The sequence below is a fragment of a genome, unplaced genomic scaffold (genome assembly GCF_019419815.1).
Source record: "Pyrus x bretschneideri cultivar Hongxiangsu unplaced genomic scaffold, Pyrus_bretschneideri_v1 Contig24, whole genome shotgun sequence".
Lineage (NCBI taxonomy): Eukaryota > Viridiplantae > Streptophyta > Magnoliopsida > Rosales > Rosaceae > Pyrus > Pyrus x bretschneideri.
In genome coordinates this window covers 4,657,584-4,679,645 of record NW_025999546.1, presented here as the reverse complement: position 1 = coordinate 4,679,645, position 22,062 = coordinate 4,657,584, and the positions used below count along the sequence as shown (strand labels likewise).

Genomic DNA, 22,062 nt, shown 5'->3' with positions numbered 1-22,062 from the left:
GTATTGTTCATTTCGCCTTAACTTATTCATAGCAAACTTTGTTTTTCTTATAGAAAAGATTGAATTATTATTTAAATGTTGATTAACATGCTTATTTTTTATTGTTGACACATCATTTAGTTTGCAAATTTAATTTAAAATTTTAATCTATATAACATTACCCTTAGATTTTACATATTTTATCGAGGAGATTTGAATATGGACCTTTTCAAATGACTGAAATAATACATAGAAAATTAAATTTGATACAATATATCGGTCATGCATATGACTATAAAATATGAAAACATGTATGAAATAATTGCGAACAGACCTATTTTAATTAATACTTGAGAACTTCTTTGTCACGCCCACATTGCTACAAAATCTTGGCTTCGCCTTCCATGCTAATTAATTTTGGTTAGCTAGCTAATTAGTTTTGAGCTAATTAGTCGGTAATTTATTGATAATATCTCCCCTCGAGATTTTGTGCAAAACATACTCTTAATACACAAACATTCCCGCCATTGTCGGCTTCCTTTGAACGTTTCTATAACACCAAATAAAACTCTATCTCTCTCGCTACGAAGTAATTCACAGATCCAAACGAACTCAGTCACACAGAGCGAGTCGGTCAGAGTGGTCATCGTCGTCGTATTCAGAAGAAGAGAGAGAGAAATCATGAGAGAGAAAATGGAGGAGTACTTGCGGACGCACTTCGACGTCGAACCCAAACGGCCGTCCGAGGAGGCCCTGAAGCGGTGGAGATCCGCGGTTTCCATTGTCAAGAATCCTACCCGAAGGTTCCGCATGGTCGCTGATCTCGCCAAGCGCGCCGAGGACGAGCGGAAGCGCAAGAACCTCCAGGTTCCTTTCAATATCTGGATCATCGTCGTTCCTATATATAATTTCTTCAACTAATTATTTCGATTCTCGCCTTTGTGTTTGTCACATTCAAACTACTCGATGGCTCGTTACTTTAATTGCATGTCACGTTCTGTTTTGGCTTCAAAAATTTATGGCGAAGTCAGAGGAATAGATGAGATGCATGTGTTAATTTTCTATTGTTTGTGTTTGTGTTCTTGTTTGGAGCCTAAGATTTTCTTGGAAACCGAACAGGCCTTTGTGAGTCTTGGATAATTATACTTGTGAGGAAGAAGTGACTTGTAGTAGATGTGTTGTTTGTTATAATATTTGTATGATCCTTGGCTTCGAAATGCCTTTGATGATGAACAAATCATCATCAACTAATTAATCATGATGTGCATAATATTGAGTTGGATGATTGCTCCACAAACTGTCTTTTATTTTGTTTTTCTTTTGGGTGCTAAAATCCAATGCACAATATGCCATTGCATTGTGCTTTGAGCATTAATGCTTACTGCGCATCTGAATTGTGCTGATGTGCATAATATAGATAAGTAGTGTATTGACGACATACATTCAAGGTTCTAAAAGACACTAATCGCTAGTCGGGCTGCTAGTTGGGGTCTAACGCCTAAGCGGCTAGGCAGGGGCCTAGGCGGATTAGGGGGATAAGTAAATTTATTATATATTGTATAAATAAGTACCTATTTATATTATAAAAAAAACACATAAACGTGTTTTTTTTAACAAACGATATTATCTACTCTAAGGAGGAGGGGGTGTGCTTAGCCTCACAATGGACTACCAATAATGTATTGGCATACATTATTTGCAAAATAAATGACGTATAGATTATAAAGTATTATAACATATTGAAAACATAGGTAACAAGCACATAATGAGTTTTCATCCAAGTATTCAAGAAGTCTCTTACATTTTATCGACAAAACAAAATGCAAAAAGAAAGTTATTGATTTTCTGTCCAAGTGAGAGTCGCAACCTAAGCGGATATCTAACTGGTCTAGGCGCACTTTCTTAATTTTTAAACGTCTAGGGACTAATCAGGGCAGTCCTAAGCGATAATTTTTAGAACAGTGCACCATTATGTTAATAGAATAATAATTTTACCATAACGATACATTAGTTAGGGAAAGAGATCCTCTTCGGATCTCTTCCTCCAAAGCCACCAAATCAAGTGATTTGAACTCTTTAAATTTGATTCAACGGCAAAAAATTATTATAACTTTCAAAAATTTTTATTAAACCGTTAGATCAAATTTCAAAAATTCGAATAACTTAATTTGATGGTTTTGAAGGAAAGAGATCCTCTTCGATCTCTTTCCATTAGTTAGAATACCTTGTCAATGCACTATTTACACAAATCGTGCACATATCCATGTGCGCGGGTGAGCAGACCTCATTCTTTGAGAGGTGGCAGGGGTCAAAATCCACGAGTCCATTAGGTGGTGGTGGTGGTGTTATTCAGAAGTCCATTAGGCGGCAACTGACACGAGAAAACTTTTAGCGTGCCGGTAAAATAATATTATTAATTAAAAAATTGAAAAAAAAAAGTTCAATTAATTGTCTTAGAATACTTGATATAGCTAATTATATTTTCGGCACACAAAAAAAATTTGTCCACTTTTAGGCAGCCACAAAGCTGCAAAGTCCGTATCGTTCAATGAAATCGTCTCATTTGATTTTTTAGGCTTTACAAGGGTGGGACCCACAAGAATTAGTGTTTTTTTTTCTTTTTTCTTTTTTCCCTCTAAAGGTAAGAATTTTATTAAATTCAAATGAAAATGTTTATATCAGAAGCTAAAGTATTAAACAACCATTATGATTCAAAACCATCCGAAAAATGAAACCCCCTTCCAGTGCAACAAACAAAGCCTCTAGATGCGCTGCCTTATGACAAATTCGAGGAGCGAAGATAAATTCCACTGACCTCAATCGTTAAGCTCTTAGTTTAACTTAAACATTTGTGCTTATATATTTTATTCTTACTCTAAAAGAAAAATATAAAATTCAAATGGAAATGTTTATATCTAAAGTCAACATATTAAACAATCATTGTGGCTCAAGACCATCCAAAAAATGAAACCCCCTTCCCGAGCAACAAACGAAGCCACTAAATGCGCTGCATTGTTACAAATTCTAGAAGCAAAAATAAATTCTACTGATCTCAATCGTTAAGCTCAGAGCTTAACTTTATCATTTGTGCTTATTTTTTTTCCTCCTACTCTGAAAGAAAAAGACGTGTCTTAACTTTTCCCCAAGTAGAGTTGGTACAGTTTGATGAGTTTATTTCAGCAGTTATGTTTTTATCTTCATAAACTTTATTATTTTCTAAAGGTCTTCACTTCAGGGTGTTGAATCTCATTATTACTGTGCATTAAACTTATTTATTGAATAGTAGCTATGGTTTTTTATGCTCATGGGGGTTACTAATGTCAGCTTAATTAAACAATTAAACCATCGAAGAAATATTTTTTCACTCTTTATGAAAGTGATTGTCTCAAGCATACGAAAGTGATAGATGATCTGTGGGGCTTCTAGAAATAACAGTAATCTGTACAGACTATCGGGCTAAGTTCTTTCTGTGCTTTTGTCTTGTGCTGTTTAGCCCCGTTGTTTCGCCAAAAAAAAGTATATGAAAGTGGTACAAATAGAAGAGGGTTTGATGCAATTGAATATACCGATGACAATGAAATAGTTCAATAGAGGCCTAAGGCCTAGTGAGAATTGGGAGGAAGAGGCTCAAATTCCCATAATGTGTATTGAGGTAAAAATCCAACCACTGATGCCATGAAGCTGCACAGTGTTAGATGTTCAGAAAATTGCGTTTCTTGGTGTCTATTTCGTTGATTTTGTGTTACCTCCATTTGAAAGCGTCGCGCCTTCATAGTGTGGCAGAAAATGAATGAAAATCAAAGGAATGAAGGTTTCATGTTGATAAAGTCGGGATTTTCATTTGATAAGGACAAAATTTATATGCTTGTGTGAGGATGGCGTGCACTGTCAGCACATCAGACTAGTATTTCAATCGAACTATACTTCAATGGAAGGAAATTTAGGCTTGTCAATGTTAAATAGATATATAATATATGATTATATCTGCATCAAGATTGTTTTACATCAGGTTTGATGGCATTAGGCATCTGCTAAGCATGAAGAGCGTGTTCATTTAACTCTGAATACTGGTTTTAATTATTTTCTTAATCTACCATTTTCGTTATGCTTCTGTTGATTCTTGTCAGGAAAAGATACGTGTAGCTCTTTACGTACAAAAAGCGGCATTGCAATTCATCGACGGTATTATATCCTTCTTATATAGTAACATCTCTTTCATTCAAACTTTTGATTCCTTTCTAAGTCATGTATAATTTTTTGTACAATTCAGCTGGCAATCGTGGGGGATATAATCTTTCCAAAGAAGTAAAAGATGCTGGTTTTGGCATTGATCCTGAAGAAATTGCATCCTTTGCTCGATCTCATGATACGAAGGGTTTGGAAGGACACGGAGGAGTATCAGGATTAGCAGGAGAGGTTTCTGTATCGCTGAAAGATGGTGTTGTTTCAAGCAAGATACCTATTAGGCAGAATATATTTGGCTTAAACCAATATGCAGAGAAACCTTCTAAAGGTTTCTTGATGTTTCTCTGGGAAGCCTTACAAGATTTAACTTTAATTATCCTCATGGTTGCTGCTGCGGTCTCTATAGGTGTTGGAATTGCAACTGAAGGAATGCCGAAAGGTATGTATGATGGCTTGGGAATAATAGTTAGCATATTGTTAGTAGTGTTGGTGACTGCAATTAGCGACTACAAGCAGTCATTGCAATTTAAAGAACTGGACAAGGAGAAGAAAAACATAATGGTTCAGGTGACTAGAGATGGACGTAGACAGAAGGTCTCTATCTACGATTTGGTGGTTGGAGAAATTGTTCATCTTTCCATCGGTGATCAAGTTCCAGCTGATGGTATTTTCATATCAGGCCACAGCTTACAAGTCGACGAATCAAGCTTGTCAGGCGAGAGTGAGCCGGTGGACATAAATCAAGATAGACCTTTTCTTCTTGCAGGAACCAAAGTGCAAGATGGTTCTGGTAAAATGCTAGTGACATCAGTTGGCATGAGGACCGAATGGGGACGACTAATGGTTACTCTGAGTGAAGGGGGAGACAATGAGACACCACTGCAGGTGAAACTTAATGGAGTTGCAACCATTATCGGAAAAATTGGTTTGGCTTTTGCGGTGCTGACATTTATAGTTCTGATTTCAAGGTTTTTAGTAAACAAGGCGGTTCACCATCACATGAAAGACTGGTCTTCCAAAGATGCACAAAAGCTTTTGAATTACTTTTCGACTGCCGTCATTATAATTGTTGTTGCAGTCCCAGAAGGGCTACCTTTGGCAGTGACGTTAAGTCTTGCCTTTGCAATGAAAAAACTCATGTCGGATAAAGCACTTGTGAGGCATCTCTCTGCATGTGAGACAATGGGTTCTGCTACTTGTATTTGCACAGATAAAACAGGAACCTTGACAACAAATCATATGGTTGTGAACAAGATATGGGTCTGTAACGAAACCAAGACCATAACGAGTAATGAGAACAATGATGAGTTGAAATCGGCTTCTGAAGGAGTACATAACCTCCTTTTACAGTCCATCTTTCTGAATACAAGTGCGGAGGTAGTCAAGGGGGAAGATGGAAAGAATAGCATTATAGGGACTCCAACAGAGACGGCAATAATTGAATTTGGAATGCTTCTGGGAGGTGATTTTAAATCTTACAGTGAGGATTATAAGATACTTACGGTTGAACCATTCAATTCAGTCAGGAAAAAGATGTCGGTGCTAGCGGCTCTACCCGATGGAGGAAAGAAACGAGCATTCTGCAAAGGAGCATCAGAAATAATCTTAGAAATGTGTGATAATGTTGTTGGCACTGATGGTGAAGCTGTGCCTCTATCAGACGAGCAAAGAACGAATATCTCTGATATCATAAATGGTTTTGCATGTGAAGCTTTAAGAACACTATGCTTAGCTTTTAAGAATATAGATGATTCCTCTAGTGAAAGCAGTATTCCTGACGATAAGTATACGTTAATAGCTGTTGTTGGAATCAAGGATCCTGTGCGTCCAGGGGTGAGGGAAGCCGTGAAGACTTGTTTAGATGCTGGGATTACTGTAAGGATGGTCACCGGTGACAATATTAATACGGCTAAAGCCATAGCTACGGAGTGTGGTATATTGACAGAAGGTGGTTTGGCTATAGAGGGGCCAGATTTCCGAAACAAGAGCTCACAGGAGATGGCGGAAATAATTCCGAAACTGCAGGTTTTAGTTTTTCTATTGCTTTAGTAACTTCTTACCATCAAATTCACATTTGTAACAATGGGAAGTAGTTTCCAGATGGATTTTCTGTCAGGAAATTGGTGAAAATTTCTCTGTGCAGGTAATGGCTCGATCCTTGCCTTTGGACAAGCACACCTTGGTGAAACAGTTGAGGAATGAGCTTAGAGAAGTTGTGGCAGTAACTGGTGATGGGACGAATGATGCTCCTGCGCTGCATGAGGCAGACATCGGACTTGCCATGGGTATTGCGGGAACGGAGGTTTTGTTACAAACATCATCCTACACAATTTTGTTTCTTCTTAAATGCTAATAATCGGCTAAACATCTGCCGGTCCACAGGTTGCGAAAGAGAATGCCGATGTTATCATAATGGATGACAACTTCACAAGCATAGTGAACGTTGCAAGATGGGGTCGGGCGGTTTACATCAACATTCAAAAGTTTGTACAGTTCCAACTAACAGTTAACATCGCAGCTCTGATGCTCAATTTCGTTTCAGCATGCGTCTCAGGTTTGTTCATCTGCGGAACTACTTCAAAACCTTTCAACATACATATTGATCAAATGCATTGCAGGCGCTAATGATCGTGCGAAATAACTTTCAGGATCCGCGCCTCTCACGGCTGTCCAGATGCTTTGGGTGAACTTGATCATGGATACTCTCGGTGCTTTGGCGCTGGCTACGGAGCCACCAAACGAGGGCCTAATGAAAAGACCACCAGTCGGAAGGAACGTCAAGTTCATAACCGGGATCATGTGGAGGAACATTGTTGGTCAGAGTATCTACCAAATTGCTGTCCTTCTGGTTCTCAAGTTTTGTGGAATCCGGCTTTTGAAGCTAACTGGTTCCGACGCAAATTCCGTTCTCAATACCGTCATATTCAACTCTTTTGTGTTTTGCCAGGTACTACTGTTATTCGTTACATGAATTTTCGTGTTTACAAATACATTGTATCATTTTTGTTCGTATCTGTTTGATTCATAATTGTTTCAGCTATTAAAATAATTATCAAATTATTTTCAGAAACATAGTATCAGATTTTCCCAAGTTTTTTTATGAGTATTTCACCAATTTCCCCAACAACTTGTTGTACCTTACCGTCGATTTTCCTTCTGAACATTTGTTTTGATCAATGTTATGCCTAGGAATGGCCTGCAATTAAATTTTATTTGTTATTTTTCCTTTCTCGAATGTGTCATCTCTATAAAATGTGGGTGACGTCAAACGTGGTGGGTAAGTTGGTCATTTACAACAGATTACGGGCTTTTTTTTTTTAATCTGATATTTTATTTTCTTCGTTCAAGGGTGATATAATTTTGCATGTATTGCAGGCATTCAACGAGATAAACAGCCGTGATATGGAGAAGATCAATGTGTTCAGTGGCATTTTCAGCAGTTACACCTTCATGATGGTGATGATCTCCACCGTTGTTTTTCAGATCATCATCGTTGAATTCTTGGGCAAGTTTGCACAAACCGTGCCACTGAGCTGGGAGTTGTGGTTAACAAGCGTCTTGATCGGCGCTGTAAGTTTGCTCGTTGCTGTCGTCCTCAAGTTCATTCCTGTTTCAGTCAGGAAACAACAAGCTCCTCGGGATCACGAGGATGTCTACAAACCTCTCCTCAGTGGCCCTGACAACGCATGAAAGATCGAAACAGCTTGTTCGTGAAAGATTTTTGTGCCAGAATTTTGGAGGAATCTCTTCGTTTTTTCGTTGCATGTTTGCTCAACATTTTTCGACACCATTTCTCGTCATTTTTGGTTGTACATTTCAGATAGAAATCGGTCTTCTTTTCGCCATTTCGGTGGTATTTATTCAAATTCAATTTATACGCGCTTGATCTGGGAACTGTAGTTTTTGGGGCAGGAAAAGCCAGGAGGACTAATATTTACTTGCAGGCTGAGTTTTATACAGTTTTGCTTTCATTTTTCAACTGTTAACCTCTTTGCTGTTGAGTTGTTAACTACATCTTAAGACACCGCAAGGTTGAAGACTTAACTCGTGTCCTAAGGGACTAGGCGAGCCAGTACGCACCAAGACCAGGGCTGCGGCCGCCAAAGCAACCTGCCTCTTTCCTCCCGCTCAGTTGAATTGAAAGGAGCTAGGCCCCTGACAGAATCAAAAGCTTTAGAGAAAGCAGCGGAGATGCTTGCTTGGGTTCGGCTGTCACAGTGGAGTTGATTGGCGGGGCTTCGCTGGTTGGCGGTCAAATTGAATGTGTGAGCTTCGGTGGTACATGCAGTTGAGATGGCGGTGAGTGTGCGTGCGGTGCCAAGTTGGGTCAACTGCAAATTTCCTAGGTAAGTAAGATTGGGTTGCAGTGAGAGCAGTGAGCGAAATTAATGTTCGAGGCTAACTCTATAACGCTAGTTTTGACTATCAAAGGAAAAAAGAAGGTACGCTGAGATAGTAAATAATTACAAAGCAACAAGTAATCTTCAGACACCACCCATTCCTCTAGCAAGAATTTCCATTCGACGTTGATGATAGTATTGTTGAAGCTGATGAGGCATTATACTTATATCCATCAACATTATTCTCTCCTCTTTGTCCTCACGGTCGAGTCGAAGCCTCTCTTTATCCATCCCAAGCCTCTCCTTATCCATCTCAAGCCTCTCCCTAAGCATCTCTAATTTCTCTAACCGATATTGCCTTTTCTCTTCATTAACTTGGTCTCTCCATTTCTCCATCATGTGTAGGATATCCACGGCTTGCTTATTTGCATCGTCATTCTTTTGGTTTTCTTCAATCTTTGGTTTCTCAACCAGCCTTACTGGCGGTCTCTCCATGCTCCCAAAATCAGTATCCAGGACGTCCCTCATTGTCGTTGGTCTCTCCATGTTCCCAGAATCAGTATTTGGGATGCCCTTCCTTAATGGTGGTCTCTCCATGTTCCCAACATCAGTAACTGAGAAATCCATGTTCTCCAAATCAGTGTTTTGGACGTCTGTCCTTATTGGTGGTCTCTCCATGCTCCCAAAATCAGTATTCGGGATATCCTTCCTCATTGGTGGTCTCTCCGTATTCCCAAAATCAGTAACTAGGACGTCCATATCCCCAATACCAGTGTTTGGGATGTCCATCCTTTTCGGTGGTGTCTCCCTGTTCCAAAAATCACTATTCAGGACATCAATAGGTAGTCTCTCCCTGTTCCCAGAATTAGCATCTGGGGCATCCTTCCTTGTTTGCAGTCTCTCCTTTTTCCCAGATTCAGTATTTGGGACATTCTTCCTCTCTGCGTTCCCAGATTCAGTATTTGGGACGTCGTCCTCTACAAGACCTATCAAACTCTCTGAAGTAGAAGGAGAAGAGAATTCAGGAGCGAGACTTGTACCTTTTCCTCTATTTGTTGGTTTTTTCCTGGGCTTCCGCATATCATCCAACCACTTTGGCGCATCCTTCAACAGCTTCCAACAATGATCGAAAGGAAATTTTTTCTTTTCCAATTTTTCGTATAACTGTTTCGCATAAAAATACTGCCCAAAGAAGAAAAAAAAAAAAGATCATTAGTAAATCTACCAAACTGTGATTACCATAAATAACATTGAGAAAAAGAAGATTACCTTATCTTGCCCATTCACACCGTATTTGTGCTTCTCTTCCACTTGAGTAACATACTCACAAAACTTCTTGGTTGCTTGTTGAATAGTTGACCACCGTTGTAGTAGTGACTTCTCCTCTCGATCACTTGCAAATGTTTTGTAGCTGTGAAAATAATCTGTCACTCGCCCCCAATAAGTAATCTTTGATTGACCTTTTATGGGCACGACATCCATGCTGGTTGCAAGCCATCCCTCTGTGAGAAGAATATCTTCTTGCCAAGAGAAGCTCAGGCCTCGTAGTTTTCTTTTGACGGTATCAAGTAATTGTGAGTATTAATCAATATTTAGGGGTGAAGAACTGAAAATTCATGTGAAGATGAATAAAAACAGTAACAAGAAGAAAAGAGTATTGGAAATTACAGCACTGCAGTCATAAAATGTGTACAAAAATGTCATTTACATACAATTATAGGTAAATCGAACTTAAACTAATGAACGAGAAGCTATTTCTTCTAGTTAAAAGGAATGAAAAACCGTTTCCTAATCTAATTTCCACAGAGAAAATTTGTTGCCCAAAAAGTCTAGGGGACATTTCTTTTCGGGTTTGTTACCTACTATACAACTCCGTTCGGAGATGAACTTCTACTAATAAGAGTGATGATATCACCAGCCATACCATGAATACTCCAATACCACCTTTCAAGAAGGGTTTGCTTTTTCTATGAGCAACAATCCAAGGGTAAGCCATTTGATCAGACCAAAGGAAACAATTTCTTCATCAGATCAAGGGAAATAGACCATCAAATTGGACAAGACATTGAACATGCTTTAAATTTTGAGTCATGGTTCCAGAAACACACAAGCTACAACTCCAGTGCCTCACGGCCAACTATGCCTCATAAATGCAAAAAAAAAGGAAAAGAAAAAAAAAACATCAGAAGGTGAAAAATCTACTTTTGGATATCTCTCAAAACGTAATTGTCATTGACTCATTGATCCAGAACTAATTAACTGTTGCGACACAACTTAGGCAAGCTAGAACAAAAATACAATACAAGGGTCCTCTAACATTCTTTATATTGTACACAACAAAAATCCTCAGTAGCTGATGTGATTCTGAAAGACATTATCCCGACTCTCATTCCAAAACAACAAAAAGAAACCACATAATCTAAGACTCCTACTACGTCATCACCCCTTTAGATATCGTCTACTTTGGTGAATGGTCAGCTTGCTTTTTGACAAATAGCTTTCCTACATCTTCTGTAACAATGTTGCTCCTGGACCCAAAAAAGAGAAAAAAATGATGATGAGAACGAAAACTCTGACGTATAACAAAGTTGGCATATTTAATGTTGCTCAACAGATACAATACGCCAAGTTCAGGGATTGCCAGCATCAGGAAGAAAAAGGACCAACAGTTTTAGAATTCAAATCAATTTCCAAACTTCACCAAACACAAGAAAATTGTATTTGATCTATACCTACAAATTCTTTCACATAGCCATCGTTTTAGCAAGATTCATGCAGAGTGACCTTGAAATACACAAACCTGGCTCTTGACAGACTTAACAAATGTTTTCCGAGTAGTATCCCATGAAGAACGTATCCAGTCACAGAATCAAATATGGCACGGTAGTAAGCAACCCAAATACATCTTTTCACGTAAAAGCAAGGGCAAAAGGATGAACCAATACAAGTACAGCAGAACCCTAAGAATATAGAGTAGTGGAGCAGGATTCTTATGACAGACCAACTTAAAATGAGTCCACTCAACTAAGTCATCATGACTGGTAAGTGTTAAGCCACTACTGCACACTCCATGTGTGCAACTTTTACCCAATTAAGGAGTCCATTTCATTAAAAGTCTTAAGTTATACAGCATATGGCTCTCTCATGTAAATATTACAAGTAACTGCAGAGAATATGGAAGCTCTCTCATGTAAATATTACAAGTAACTGCAGAGAATATGGAAGAGTTTTGAACTTATGAGGGATAAATTTTTCTAATTTAAACTTTAAAGTACAACTTCAAACTCTATTCACTCGTTGTAATCGTATAATTTATTCACCAAAACTCATTGCTAACACAAATCTACAAACTTTTTTTCCCTTTCAATATCGTCATAGCATGATCTCTATGTGACCCAAGTTTAGTTGGGATTCCAAAAACAACATAGCAAGTTAGCATTTAAATCCCAAATCATGACTACATGAATTCTGAAGTTGTGATTACTCAGATTAAGCAACTTAAGATGCAATATTCAAGAAATTAAAGCTCATATTGCAAGTTATGAAAGCATACAAAAGAGTATGTGAGTATAGCTAAACAGTTAAACAAAAGCAGAATTTAAATTCCAGATATTGAAACTGACCTTCCACTAAGCTGAGGCGGAACCAGCAGACCACCAACTGTATCTGGAACATTCTTGGAATGAGGCAAACTACCTCTAGGAACTTTACTGCGGGGAACAGAGGAAGCGAATGCATTCGACTCTCTCTTGCGCGATGAACTCTCAGCCATTGCAGCTGCAACACGAGAAGAGTGGTCATCGCCACTCACCATATTGGATGAGAAAACAGGTGAATTCAAGAGCAGCGAAGCATCAGGAAGTTGCTGGATTGAAGGAGCTGATGAACGGGCAGAACTTTCCGGCTGCTGGTGTGATAAAACAACTGATCTATTACACAGAAAAAAAAAATATATCAAATTAAAATTCAACTCGAGGAAGGAGAAGCTTATATAAAACATTGTGACTGTTTTCTGAGCTGTAAAAATTTAGGACTGCTAAGAAAAACCCTCTTTCACTACAACATTATGCAACACCATTCTGTCAACCAATATAGAAACCCAAGAAAAATTCAAAATAATAAAATAAAAGACCAAAAACATGGAATTCTCTTTTACACTGTGCCTATCTCTAAGTTTTAATTTTCCGGCAGACTGGGAGTTAGCCAAGTTGACTATAGCAGTGTGGAATATCGTTTAGATGAATTTAGTGTAGAATATCGTTTCTAAAAAGGAAAAGTTAAATTTTCCTAAAGAGGGGATATAACCCTCATTGTAATTAAGCTAATTACAATATGCTTCTTCCCATAATCCTTGAATTTTCCTTTCTTATTTACAACTCAAATACGCAAAAATAACAGCATCCCAACACATTTTTTTTTTTCTACAAATTGAACAAAAACAAAAACAATAAAAATTACTAAGAATATCACATATAAATAAATAAAATCATAACAAAATAGTGATATATTCGAAAGAAGTAAAAGATTTCAAATTTAAAAAAGAAATTGAAGAAATTACTGGGTGTGAGGACGAGTCGGAAGACTCGGATTGTCCCTGGGAACTTCTTGTTGTGGCTCGTTTTCCTTGTTTTCCCTAACCTCCTCTTCCTCCGGTACGTCGTCGTCTGAAGATGGGTAGTCCACCAACGACATCTTTCGGCTTTTCTCTTTCACTCTTTCACTCTATGCCCCTCTTCCGTCTCCGCTGTTATTTTAGTGGCCTGCTCGGCAATGAAAACGCTGCTCCTTCTGCAATATTCTTTTTTCTTTTTCTTTTTCTTTATTACTTTTTGGCATAAATTTGGATATCATATTTAATATTTAACAAGAAAATTGTAGCAATGTTTCATCTTTGACCATTAGTCTCTTAATTTATCAAAACATGTAATTATGATTTTTTCGTCAAATCCGTTAAAACTTCCATCAAAATGAGTCACGTGCTATGCACGTGAGATTGAATCAAGGGGCAAATATAGAAAACCAAATGAACAAAATTATAACAATGGTCATTCCAACATGAGTCATTTTGTTGGAATTCTGATGGAATTGATGAAAATGATCATAGCAACACGTTTTGATGAGTTAAGGGACCAATGGTCATGAATTTTTAGTTAAGGAACCATTACTCCAATTGGGTTAAAGTCATAAGGACCATTTGCTACAATTTTATGTATATTTAATTATCTCATATTCGAACGATACTTTAATTTTTCTTTCACTAAAAGTATCACTTAGTGATCAGAATAATCAAACGGTTTAATTTTATAATATGTACCATTGACTGAGACGTAACATTGTAGCCATACCTCGATACTATAATCTAATTTAAAGTTTTAAATTACAAGGAGAATGGTGATAAATGAGGTAGTCGAATTGAATATCGATGTGTTTAAATTTGGCTTGTTTAATATTTATCAAATTCGAGCTAGACTTGGCTTGCTCTTATATGAGTTGAGCGCTAGCGAGCTTAATATGTTCAAGCTTGATACCGAGCTCAAACTATTTCAAGCTATTTTTTATTGTAAGTTGGTTAGAATGTGTAAAAAAAATTTGTTACATGGCAGTACATGCCAAGAATAGAATTATAAAACATAAAAAGTTCAATCCAGAACTTTCAAACACGCTACTTTAAGGGAAGAAGCATAATCCTTTCCAAGTAGACATTATTTTTGAAAGTTCAGGGTTCTTTGGGCGCCAATTTGTACTGTTAGTTGAGTTAGTTTGACTTCGGCCTCCAAATACGTATTACGCAAATAAAAATAATATGATTACACCACGTTTAATCAAGATTGGATGTCATTTTTTCATATATTTTATTACGTATCAAGCGTGAAGGATTGAGCCGAGCTCAAACCTTACTTCGAGCTCTTTCGAAAAAAAAATTTCGACCTACTCACGAGCTTTACAAACCAAATATACTAATTTTCAAGGTTGGCTGGTCATAAAATCAAGCCAATCTAGGTTGGATTTTTTTTTACGGGCCGAACTCATGCGAGCTCGAACTGTTTCGAACCGATTTACAGCCCTAACAGAGAGCCAGAGAGGGGTACTGAATTTGGATGCAAAAACAAACATACCGTCAGCCAAGTGTTCTCCTGTGACATTATTCCCCCGGCAGACTGCCAAACAAAACTACAACACCAGTGCTTCTTGCTACCTGCTCGAGAACTAATAAAATTACATGCAAAGGAGAGAGAATTCACATCAAAGCTGCTGACCAAGAAGAGATGGCCTGTAAAAAGCATGGGTTTGTGCGATTGCAATAAGGTCCCGAGGGTCGTTCATGGTCTCGTCCCGTAACGCTTGAAGAATAGCCTGTGGTGGGAACTCCCTAAAGATATACATAACGAGACATCATCAAATTCACTTCTACTAAGATTCACATTAAATTCAACCAACTTGATCAAAATGCAGTTGTCTTAATTTCATTTGGAACGTAGAAAAGCAATACCTCATTATGAGAATTCTATATAGCATCTTTAAGATAGGGCAAAGCTCAACGGGGGCAACCGGCTTCTTCTCATCGGGATGTAGGATACTTAAAGAGGGCTGACTTAGCAGCTCAAAAAAGGCTTTCACAGCAGAGACACCCTGTAAGATAAAAGTAGGATTCTCATCAGCAGACCTCCAAACAGAGTTTTTCTTTTCTTCGTCAAGATATCCAACAGAAAGCAGTCACACGACAGAAAAACTGTATATTTGATATGATATGATGTGATCCTTCAGGCGACAACTGTATGTAGCATTAAACTGCAGAATCAGCAAGGTCCAATATGTTGATAATTTATCGTCCATCAGAAGATCGTTTTATCAAATAACTCTTTGGAATGTGATTCGTGATTGCTATCACTTGTCATTATAATCCTCACAAAGATTAACCTATTGGTCAATTCTCTATGTTCATGTTCAAAGCCCATATTTCATTGAACGATAATAATAATACAATGCAAAGATCATGCTCGTGAAGTCACGAATATGAAGGTGATTGAGACCATACCTGAATCATACCCTTGCCCTTTATGCTATCACCCATTTCAAGGCTTAATTCCCCTTTGGCCAGCTTTTGTCCATACCATGCATTACGACCTTTCAACAGGGTTACATACGTGTCAGCCAACAAAGGTCCTGCCAGCTTCTCTGGTTCTTCAGCCAACAGATGAGTGATAAAAATCATCTCTGACGTACAATGTGCAAAGTATACTGATTTGCTTGTGGCGCTCTCGTTGGTTAATGCTGCTACCATTCCTGTTAAGTCATGATTTGAAGATTAATGTATTGATTAAACATTAAAGCCTTCAAATAAACATTCTTAAAAGTGAGATAAAATCAACTGATTATAATTGTCGCATTGTCTAAGGATAGCACTAGTACACGATATAAAGTTCCAAGATATTTAACATACATCAGGGCAACATAAGGGATGAGGATGATACATATCAACCTTCCAATTGACATGTGATGTGATCTACTAAAGAAGGTAATTAAGTGCAGATAATTTAAAATTCCAACAACACTGGACTGAAGAAAGAGGCGGATATTTGAGGTCCATAAAAATTTTCTTATCTAACGTGCATACTTAGGTCTATATGACACTGAATCAAGAGGTAAAATTGAACCACCAACAACTCATGCTCTCAAATAGTGAGGCATTCAATTAACTTTTGGAGTCTAAACATGACTCGGTCACTCTGTTATAGCCTTCGGTCAATGAAGTGCAGATAATTCCAAATTTCAACAAAAACACACACACACACACACACACACACACACACACACACATATATATATGGATTGCCCGTGTATCATTATGTGGAATGAAACAATTTTAAGACTAGCTGAGCTTGATCCAAAAAAAATGCAGCACTTTTTGTTTAATTATCAAAGCCTACTCGTATTTCAGCTTTGCCAAAAACTAAAGTGAGACATGGTTTAGCATAATGCATTTTACATCTTTTGCAATTCCTTATTCACAAGTCGTCTCTCTCTCACTATCCTCTCTTTTGTAATTCATGAAACTACATTGCCTAAGACAATTAGTCACTCTAGCACGCATTAATATGCAACACAGTCCAACCATTTAGGGTTAAATTCAAGAAAAGTTCTAAACCTCTTAACGTTTATCAAATAGGATATGTAAAGAACAGAATCTTACCAGCTCCAATGGCATAGACGTTCTTTAAGCCACCCATAACTTCATGAGTAACAAGGTCACCATTGTCCCACACTATAAAATGGGGTTGCCTTAAAAACTTAGCCAAGGGTTTTCTCCACTTTTCAGCTCCACATATCCGAGCATTAGCATATTCATTGTTGTAAATCTCGGAGGCAATATTGGGTCCTCCAAGGTAGAGAATGTTCTCATTCGGAACACCAGCTGCAAAAAACAGTACAAATTAAAATAAGAGAAGAGAATAGCCAAGGTCAAAAGCTTACCAAGAAATTAATTGATTGGATATCTATCGCACACAGCCATTTTATCAAGTATGAACCACTCTAATGGCATAAAATAATTAATAAGGATCACTTTTTTAATCAGAAAGAATACCCCATTGAGAATCTCAAGGCCTTCAACTCAAGGGAGGGATCATTTAAACAATTATATAACACTAACTATAAATCAGCATCAAAGAGCACCAGAAATGTTGAAACAGATAGAAAACAACCAAGAAAAAGAAATGCTCAAGGAAAAATAGGTGTCAGAAACCTTAGCTACCAGTGCATTGACCCTAAAAACATTGCCAACAATTCAAGAAAAGTATGGAATCAGTCTTACTTGCTCGATTGATAATTTGAGTAGGAGTAATTATGCGCGGTTCAGGCTCCAATTCAGCCTCAACACCTTTAGAAAGTGAAATGATGACTGGCATTGTTACTCTCTCCTTCCAGTACCTACTAATTTCTTCAAAGACGACATGAGTTTCTGTTGATGGCAGCCCATTCACCACAATATCGGCATCCCACACAGCCTCCTGCAAATTTGTGACAACCTTCATTGGGCAAAGAGGGGTGTCAATCATATTCACACAAAACCCATCCTTCAGTAACTCATCTGCAAAAAGTGTCCGGTCACCTAATCTTGCCTCAACATACTTTAAGTACGCACACCGCCTAATCAGTCTCCTCAATACATCTTCCCTTGAATTGATCACTTCAAATAAATGTTCTGCCGTGGCCCTATCCACAGATCTTCCTGGCCGTCTCCATATTCTTATTAGGACCTTATCTCTTAAATGACCATAACTATCTTGCAACATAGCAACAAATACACTTCCCCAAGCACCTGCACCGACACCAACTATCCTAAGTGGATCACCTTCTGCTTTGCCCATTAGTCGCCGAAGCTCATCAAGCTTCTCCTCAACAGAATCACTCGAGTGGTGAATCAATCCATTTGAGTAGACCTTATCGGTCAGTCCATCAGTACTCCCAACCATTTTCTTCTAAACTCCGCTCCGAGAAACTTAAGACTAGCACAGTCACTTACACGAACAAATGCTCACAGACTAGAAATGCTTCCAATATTATATTCTCCGAGAAGCGAAACCACAATCAAACTGTCAATAACCTATCTCAAGAAGATCTCTTTGCTCTTCGAAGTTGCAAAACCAAACTCCCTAAATTCAAATAACCACACAAAGTTTGAAACAACCCACTTCCGATTTTGTATTTAGATTCACAACACCCTCAACTGCACAGCTCAGACCATCAAATCACCTCAATTCGCAATAAAAATGAGATATTCTTGGTGAGTTTTCTGCCAAAAAAACAGCCCTTTTGTCAAATTTCCACTTACCTTTTCCCCTAAGACAATTCAGATTCCACAAAATTTCAACAAATACCGAAGAGGGTTTCAGATCACCCCACACAAGATTTGCATTCCAACACGCAAAGCAAAAACATATAGAAGTCTTAGCGAGCAGGTTCAGCGGCTATCCAAGGCCCACCAAAACGAATCAACGCAAACAAAGCGAAAGGAAAGAAGAAGAAGAAACAAACTCTGCTTTGTGTTTGCCGACGCGGTTGGGTGGACTGACTTGGCTTTGGCTCCTTCTAATTGGTACGCTCCAAATCCAAACGTGTACCCAAAAAAGCTGTCAAATTTACACCTTATACCGACGAACGCAAAAGGGTTATCTTTGCTGAGGTGGGTTTTGGCGTGTGAAACGAGAATGTGGCGTGAAATGAACTTGCTTGGCCTCCTCGCTCTACTCCTGTACCCTAATGGTCACGTTGTCTCTGGAAGAAGAACAAGCGGCCAGTGCTCGTAATTGCCTTCTACGCGGCAGCAGCTTATGCGTTCACGTTGTCAAGAAATGGAGACTGTTGGCGGTTGCTGTTGGCCAGTTTGTCACACCTCCCAATGAGAGCAACTTAGATACACCTCCCAATGATTCACCTCGGCATGTCCAAGTGATTCGGGATGTATTGCGCTTGTATTTCAGACGCCACATCTTTGAATTTAATTCCTGATTCTTTGAGAATTCTGGAAATCTTGTTAATTCATCATAAATCATGCGATTAGAAATTATTTTAAATATTTTTATTTAAAATTAAATATGAATAATATCTGATAAAAATTGATCGTATGATGTACGATCAACAGATACAATTTGAGGATCCTCATTCATTCCTGACGTTGGTGAATTGCATGATAATAGAGGCTGAAATGTTTACGTGAGTATTTAGTGGACTACCTATAATACCCTCAGGTATTTTAGAAAATGACAACGTTTATCCTTGTCTTTCTCCTTGCTCTCGTTCCGTCGTTCGTCTCTCCCATCTCCTCCCGTCGCTCTCTCGCTCCAGTTGTCCTTGGGAGACAAGGTAACTGAACCCAATATTTCAGTCTAGTTTTTGAGATTTTATTTTTGGGTTAATTAACTTGGGTGCAGTAGATTTGGAGTAGGGTTCTTTGTTGTCAATTGAATATATCTATGATTATGTTTGTTGAATTGCACAGCTCTAAATCCATTTTCCATACTCCACTTGAAATTGATCCAATTGAAAAAAATTTATTCACTCCTTGGCATATTAATTTCCTATTAATTTTATTCCTTGTGTTTGATGATTCAAATTTTAGCTTATATTCGGATATGTAGCTAGCCCTGATGTTCTTGAGGTTTTTCTTGCCGAGCTTTGAGTTCGAACCCATACTTCAATCCGTTCTTGTTGTTATTGCTAGAATTTTTCATGTTTCTTCGGCTCATCTCAACATTTATGTCAATCATTGGAGTTGCCATGTCTTGTTTCTTGACATCACGATTTATTAGTTAACAATGTCACTAATTGATTCGTTTTTCTGGACAATGTTTCTCTTTCTAGACGTCGTAAGTAGATATGGTTAGCTGACTTGTGCAAGGGGGGATCATGAACCACAGATCATCGAAGCGTCGAATATTGTTAAATTCAAAGAGGTAAGTGATCATAACAATCCTAGATATAACAAGCCACACTTGGTTGTTGGAGAACTTACCCGTGGAAATAATGAAAGAAGAAAGCTCACAGCACAATGGTGTAAATAATCCATTCCAAAAGTATTAAACTTCTGTCAATGAAAGTGGCAAGAAATACTTTAGAGGTCCCAAATGCTTGTAGGCCTTTCATTTGGAGTCGGCGACATGAATCTCTGATCATTTGGATCCCAATGTTTAAGATCTTGAAACAAGTGGTGACTTTGTAAACTCAAACATGAGTAATTAAAGTGTACATACGAATCATATTTGTGAACTTATCTTGTTATGCTATTTGAGGCTTCTTGTGAATTGGTTTGATACAAGGACCTAATGTATTGTATAATTTCAGGTTACTGAAGTTTATATTTGAACTATTATGTGGCTGACGGTATTTTAGGCATCTATTCTAAATTTTAACGTTTATAATACATTGAAGTAATTTGTTCACAATATTTTGTTTTATGGTTAAATTCTTAGACAATTTGTCAAAGTTGGCTCTTTTTGCCAAACAGACAAATAAATAGCATTTTCCGACATGTCCATTACCAAACATGTAGTTTAGTATTCCCACGGCACAGTAAAAACAATTTTTTTTATAAAAGCACAACAATACCGAACTGGCCCTTAGTATTGTTAAGTATGTTGTTTCTATATCAAGGTATGTCCAATCCAACCATCATGGGAATCAGGATCTGACAGAACCCTGTGTATTACAACTTCAATTTGGTGCACTAAGCAACCTACCCACTCACATTCCATTGACTTATTATGTGCCCTTCATGGGCAATAATCGCTCCCTGACCACAAACTTTTGGCTCTGAAATGCATATGTAAGTGTTTCTTTTATATGTTAGATCCTTTTCATATCTAGTTATTTTTATGCTTATCGGTATATCTGGTCAATTGGCACTGATGAAATGCTTGAAGTTTGGTGCTTTTCATAGAAAATGGACCTTTTTGTTGTGTCCGATTTTCCAACAGCTTTTTCTGTAGTCACTGGAGAAGCAACATTAGAATTATCAAAGTTTTTAAGTGAGACATCCATATTCTATTTAAGGTAAGTGAGGTACTTAGCCTTATCGTTCTTGAGATTCTGTGGTTTGTACAGATAACTGAAAAGGGGATTCAATGATATTGTCAATATTTGAGTACTTTAAAAGGAAAGAGTACTTGTGTTCATAACTGAACTCTTCTCTTTATTTAACAAATTAACGTTGTGAGAAGTTTGAATGGTTTAAATTCATCTTCAAAAGCAAGGGTCCTTAGCGTCCAACAACATGAGTAAAGCTGAAGCTTCGCTTTATATTGTGGTGATTTTAGTCTTCTGAGAGTCACTGGTGTTTGAGTGGTTTCTGAAACAGAGGAAACCATTCTCAACCACTGCATTTTGTAATTATGAAGGTGGTGTTGGTGTCAAAGAACTTTAAAATCAATATGTTGTACAGTCAACAGTGATTAAAACGGTGCATGAATTGTTTGAACAACTGAATACGTTTCTAACTTTATGAGACAAAGATGGAAGAATTCTCCTTTTTTTTAATTCACTTACTTGATAGATCTTTTTTTCCGTTGACTTCGAATGTACATGAAGGTGGATGAAAATGTAGAATTTCATTAACTTTGGTATTATTTAGTTGACATAACAGGTATGAAAAATCATGGATATTACATATGATTAGCGGGACCATTAAACTGGAAATTCTCACTTTGTAGAGAAAAATGGTCCTGATAAAGTGATTTTATTTGAGATCGATGCCGGCCTGTAACGCTGTGCGAGTCTTCTAATTTAAGAGAAGAACAAGAAAACCAAAACCAATAAAAGGAAACAAAGGATAAGATTGTGCATCTTTGTTTCAAATTAGTTGGGTGAATACCAGTAAATTTATTTGTTCTGTATGTTCCATACTTCAATTCAGTAATTATGATATTCTGTTATATATCAGGTTTATCGCAGTTCAGTACTAGTCTAAGGGTAACCTCTATCAATTTCCTTTTGCTACACACACACACACACACACACACACTCCTACACACACACACACACACACACACACTTCCTGCCTAAA

The 22,062-nt window shown here is 37.7% G+C and overlaps 3 protein-coding genes and 1 long non-coding RNA gene across 5 annotated transcripts; 2 read left to right on the top strand and 2 right to left on the bottom strand.

The window, feature by feature from the left end:
• Positions 1 to 592: 592 nt before the first annotated feature.
• On the top strand, positions 593 to 7,964 carry LOC103957625 (calcium-transporting ATPase 4, plasma membrane-type-like). Of its 2 annotated transcripts, XM_048586463.1 has the most exons (8): positions 593 to 846; positions 4,107 to 4,161; positions 4,250 to 5,923; positions 6,128 to 6,189; positions 6,308 to 6,466; positions 6,547 to 6,718; positions 6,813 to 7,111; positions 7,540 to 7,964. In XM_048586463.1, exons 1-8 carry the CDS (start codon positions 661 to 663, stop codon positions 7,852 to 7,854), a joined length of 2,922 nt encoding a protein of 973 aa, XP_048442420.1. In that variant the 5' UTR covers positions 593 to 660; the 3' UTR covers positions 7,855 to 7,964. The 2 variants fall into 2 exon arrangements, with proteins under 2 accessions (XP_048442420.1, XP_048442419.1); XM_048586462.1 differs by having other exon boundaries at positions 4,107 to 4,167; positions 4,253 to 6,189.
• Positions 7,965 to 8,551: 587 nt separating this feature from the next.
• On the bottom strand, positions 8,552 to 13,341 carry LOC103957626. Its single transcript, XM_009369808.3, has 4 exons — positions 13,063 to 13,341; positions 12,128 to 12,433; positions 9,774 to 10,056; positions 8,552 to 9,686 (listed from the first exon to the last, which is right to left on the bottom strand). Exons 1-4 carry the CDS (start codon positions 13,194 to 13,196, stop codon positions 8,649 to 8,651), a joined length of 1,761 nt encoding a protein of 586 aa, XP_009368083.2. The 5' UTR covers positions 13,197 to 13,341; the 3' UTR covers positions 8,552 to 8,648.
• Positions 13,342 to 14,467: 1,126 nt separating this feature from the next.
• LOC103957627 (probable glycerol-3-phosphate dehydrogenase [NAD(+)] 1, cytosolic) lies at positions 14,468 to 17,977 on the bottom strand. Its single transcript, XM_009369810.3, has 5 exons — positions 17,317 to 17,977; positions 16,696 to 16,917; positions 15,541 to 15,788; positions 14,995 to 15,134; positions 14,468 to 14,874 (listed from the first exon to the last, which is right to left on the bottom strand). Exons 1-5 carry the CDS (start codon positions 17,975 to 17,977, stop codon positions 14,748 to 14,750), a joined length of 1,398 nt encoding a protein of 465 aa, XP_009368085.2. The 3' UTR covers positions 14,468 to 14,747.
• On the top strand, positions 17,958 to 20,424 carry LOC103957630. Its single transcript, XR_001954006.2, has 2 exons — positions 17,958 to 19,367; positions 19,866 to 20,424. It is a non-coding gene; the product is annotated as an uncharacterized LOC103957630 (long non-coding RNA).
• The last annotated feature ends 1,638 nt before the right edge of the window (positions 20,425 to 22,062 follow it).

Excerpts from the sequence above, each read along its gene's own strand:
- LOC103957625 (XM_048586462.1), top strand. The coding sequence starts at position 661 with ATGAGAGAGAAAATGGAGGAGTACTTGCGGACGCACTTCGACGTCGAA. Across the intron at positions 4,168-4,252 it reads GCAATTCATCGACGGTATTA|GCAATCGTGGGGGATATAAT; the intron begins TATCCTTCTTAT and ends ACAATTCAGCTG. Across the intron at positions 6,467-6,546 it reads TGGGTATTGCGGGAACGGAG|GTTGCGAAAGAGAATGCCGA; the intron begins GTTTTGTTACAA and ends GCCGGTCCACAG.
- LOC103957626 (XM_009369808.3), bottom strand. The coding sequence starts at position 13,196 with ATGTCGTTGGTGGACTACCCATCTTCAGACGACGACGTACCGGAGGAA. Across the intron at positions 10,057-12,127 it reads CCGCCTCAGCTTAGTGGAAG|AAAACTACGAGGCCTGAGCT; the intron begins GTCAGTTTCAAT and ends TACCGTCAAAAG. Across the intron at positions 9,687-9,773 it reads GTGTGAATGGGCAAGATAAG|TATTTTTATGCGAAACAGTT; the intron begins GTAATCTTCTTT and ends TTCTTTGGGCAG.
- LOC103957627 (XM_009369810.3), bottom strand. The coding sequence starts at position 17,977 with ATGGTTGGGAGTACTGATGGACTGACCGATAAGGTCTACTCAAATGGA. Across the intron at positions 15,789-16,695 it reads CGTCTATGCCATTGGAGCTG|GAATGGTAGCAGCATTAACC; the intron begins GTAAGATTCTGT and ends ATGACTTAACAG. Across the intron at positions 15,135-15,540 it reads AGGGCAAGGGTATGATTCAG|GGTGTCTCTGCTGTGAAAGC; the intron begins GTATGGTCTCAA and ends TTTATCTTACAG.